At 35.6% G+C, this 2,389-nt stretch overlaps 1 protein-coding gene across 8 annotated transcripts in view; it reads right to left on the bottom strand.

Annotated features, from left to right (window-relative positions):
• Positions 1-2,389, bottom strand: part of LOC117169010 (prostasin) — a 297,259-nt gene that overhangs the window by 131,256 nt on the left and 163,614 nt on the right. For 6 of the 8 annotated variants that reach the window (XM_033355110.1, XM_033355118.1, XM_033355065.1 and 3 more), the window contains one exon: positions 2,143-2,351. In XM_033355110.1, the coding sequence (XP_033211001.1) occupies positions 2,143-2,351 (209 nt within the window). The remainder of the gene's footprint in view (positions 1-2,142; positions 2,352-2,389) is intronic. The other 2 variants (XM_033355073.1, XM_033355090.1) reach the window with 1 other exon arrangement.

Raw genomic sequence — 2,389 nt, 5'->3', positions numbered from 1 at the left:
TTATGGCTACAGTTTTTTGGGATGCACGTGGAATTATACTTATTGACTACTTGGAAAAGGGTAAAAAAATCACTGGTGAATATTATGCATCATTATTAGAGCGGCTGAAAGAAGAAATTAAAAAAAACGACCACATTTGGCGATAAAAAAATTCTCTTTCATCACGACAACGCCCGAGTTCACACATGCTTCGTTTCAATGGCTAAAATTGAAGAACTAAAATTCGAATTGGTCGAACACCCACCGTATTCACCAGATTTAGCCCCCAGTGACTTTTTCATATTTCCAAACTTGAAAAAATGGCTCGGTGGACAGAGATTTCCAGACAACTAACACGTCATTTCCTCTGTAAGTGCTTACTTTGAGGAACTTCCGAAAACGCACTTTTCTGAAGGATTAAAAAAACTTGAAAAGCGATTGACCAAGTGTATAGAGCTCCAAGGAGATTATGTTGAAAAATAAAAAAAATGTACCCAAAAAAAATTGTTTTTATACTTCATTTTAAGGACTTATTGAACTACCCTCGTACCATGGCGCACTGCCTGTTTCATATTTATATTACTATCATTAAAGGATTGATCTATCAGGGAGAATAGTCATCAAAAAACTAATAATCGTATTTTATTGATTCAGAAAAATGTAATAAAATTGGATAACTCGGTTTCAATGTTTTTATTTCCGGACTTTGCTTCTCGTTTTCAATCCACCATTGCGCATGCGATAATATATTCCTCTCTCTCTCTCAAGAAATCGGACTTCACATTCGGAGTGATTCGGGGCGAATGCGAGCTAACCCGCGAACGAATGACACGATTTCCACGATGACATAGATTGACTGACACTGAATAAAGGCGATTGCCACATTCTTTCGAAAAGGGAGGATCTCATATGACTTCCGTAGTGACTAGCCCCTCGTTTCAGCCAATTGTGCATTGGAGCAGTCTGTAAATTCGAGAAGACGGTATTTTAATTTTGAAACTTTCTATACGTGCAAATACTGTGAAAAAGTTTAAAGTCAACGAATTCACTGAATTGCGTCAGAACGTAAGCGCTTCAACGTTGGTCAATACGTATGAATTCAGCAGCGTAAAATACACACTCGAATTCACCACAATTCATCACAGCAAATTTTAAAAAGTGCTGATTTGTACACTTTTATCCTTAACAGGAAAAACCACATGCGGGGCATATATAAGTTATTGTAAATGCTTAGGCTTTTTAATAATTTTTTTGGGATGAACTTTCACCATGCTTTCATATGAATTAACACGCGGATTCATGCACATTCAAAAATGTTAATTCACCCTAATCCGTATAAATGCGTTATTCTTCTCTGAGATGCGATAGGTGCCCGGTGACAACGAGTTGATTGGGATGCATAGATTGGCATTAAGAAAAACGTACTTTCAATGTCCTTAAATACATACCAATTGCATTTGTTGCAGAAAAATAAATAAATTGCATTGACCGGCATTGATTCTATTCAATATTTTGTCGATAGGACAAAATGGCATTGGCACGGTTCGATACTTGGTTCGTAAAAGGCATTGCAGGGCATACAATTTGGCGGTTCGCCTAGCATTATTGAATGGCATTAAGTGGCATAAGCTCATATGCATTACAAACAAATCACTGTCATTCCTTGGAGCTTATGCGCATTACAAATGATTGAAGCGAAACGAGTTTAATACAGTAAAGCACATTTAATGGCATTTCAGACAAAAATGCAATTTCTTCGCTGGAAATTTCCGAATACGCTTTAATTCAAGTCCTCTTATCAGGCCCAAATTTAATGTTTTCAGTTTTTAAAAAATATTCAGAATTTAAAGATATTTTTGTAAATATTGCCATGAGGTAAACTAATAAAATCCCGAGAAAAAAGTCTTGTAGAATAAAAAAAATGATTTTCTTTCTCTTTTTGTGCGAAATTTTTTTAATTGTTCTCAAATATTCCCATGGTCTTTCGCAACATATATTATGTAAACTAAAACTTTAAGATAAACTGCACATTCATTTCTATTTCCTGCTTTATACCTCCCAATGAAGTAAACGAATTTTTTTTTCCTCGGATGATCTTACGAACAGTTAATAAATTATCATTAGCTCTAAATGGCCTGTTTGTAAACATCGAACTATACTTACTCGAAATCTGTTTAAGATAGCAACTTGCCAAGGCCAACTTCCTGGTGCCGCAGGTCTGCCGCCAATAATTCTTGTGAAATAAGAAAGTCTGGAACGTTTGCTCTGATTATTATCAACAACACCGCATTTCCAAATGCCATTATCCTTATTAATTGCGATATTTTGAAGTGTATTAGGGCTTAGTTCAAATTCATCAAATACTGCATCTGCTAGAAGGAACAGAAGCACAAAATACTGCATCATTTGG

Source organism: Belonocnema kinseyi, chromosome 1, assembly GCF_010883055.1.
Source record: "Belonocnema kinseyi isolate 2016_QV_RU_SX_M_011 chromosome 1, B_treatae_v1, whole genome shotgun sequence".
NCBI lineage: Eukaryota > Metazoa > Arthropoda > Insecta > Hymenoptera > Cynipidae > Belonocnema > Belonocnema kinseyi.
The sequence above is the reverse complement of the archived record's forward strand: the minus strand, read 5'-3'. Positions and strand labels throughout refer to the sequence as shown.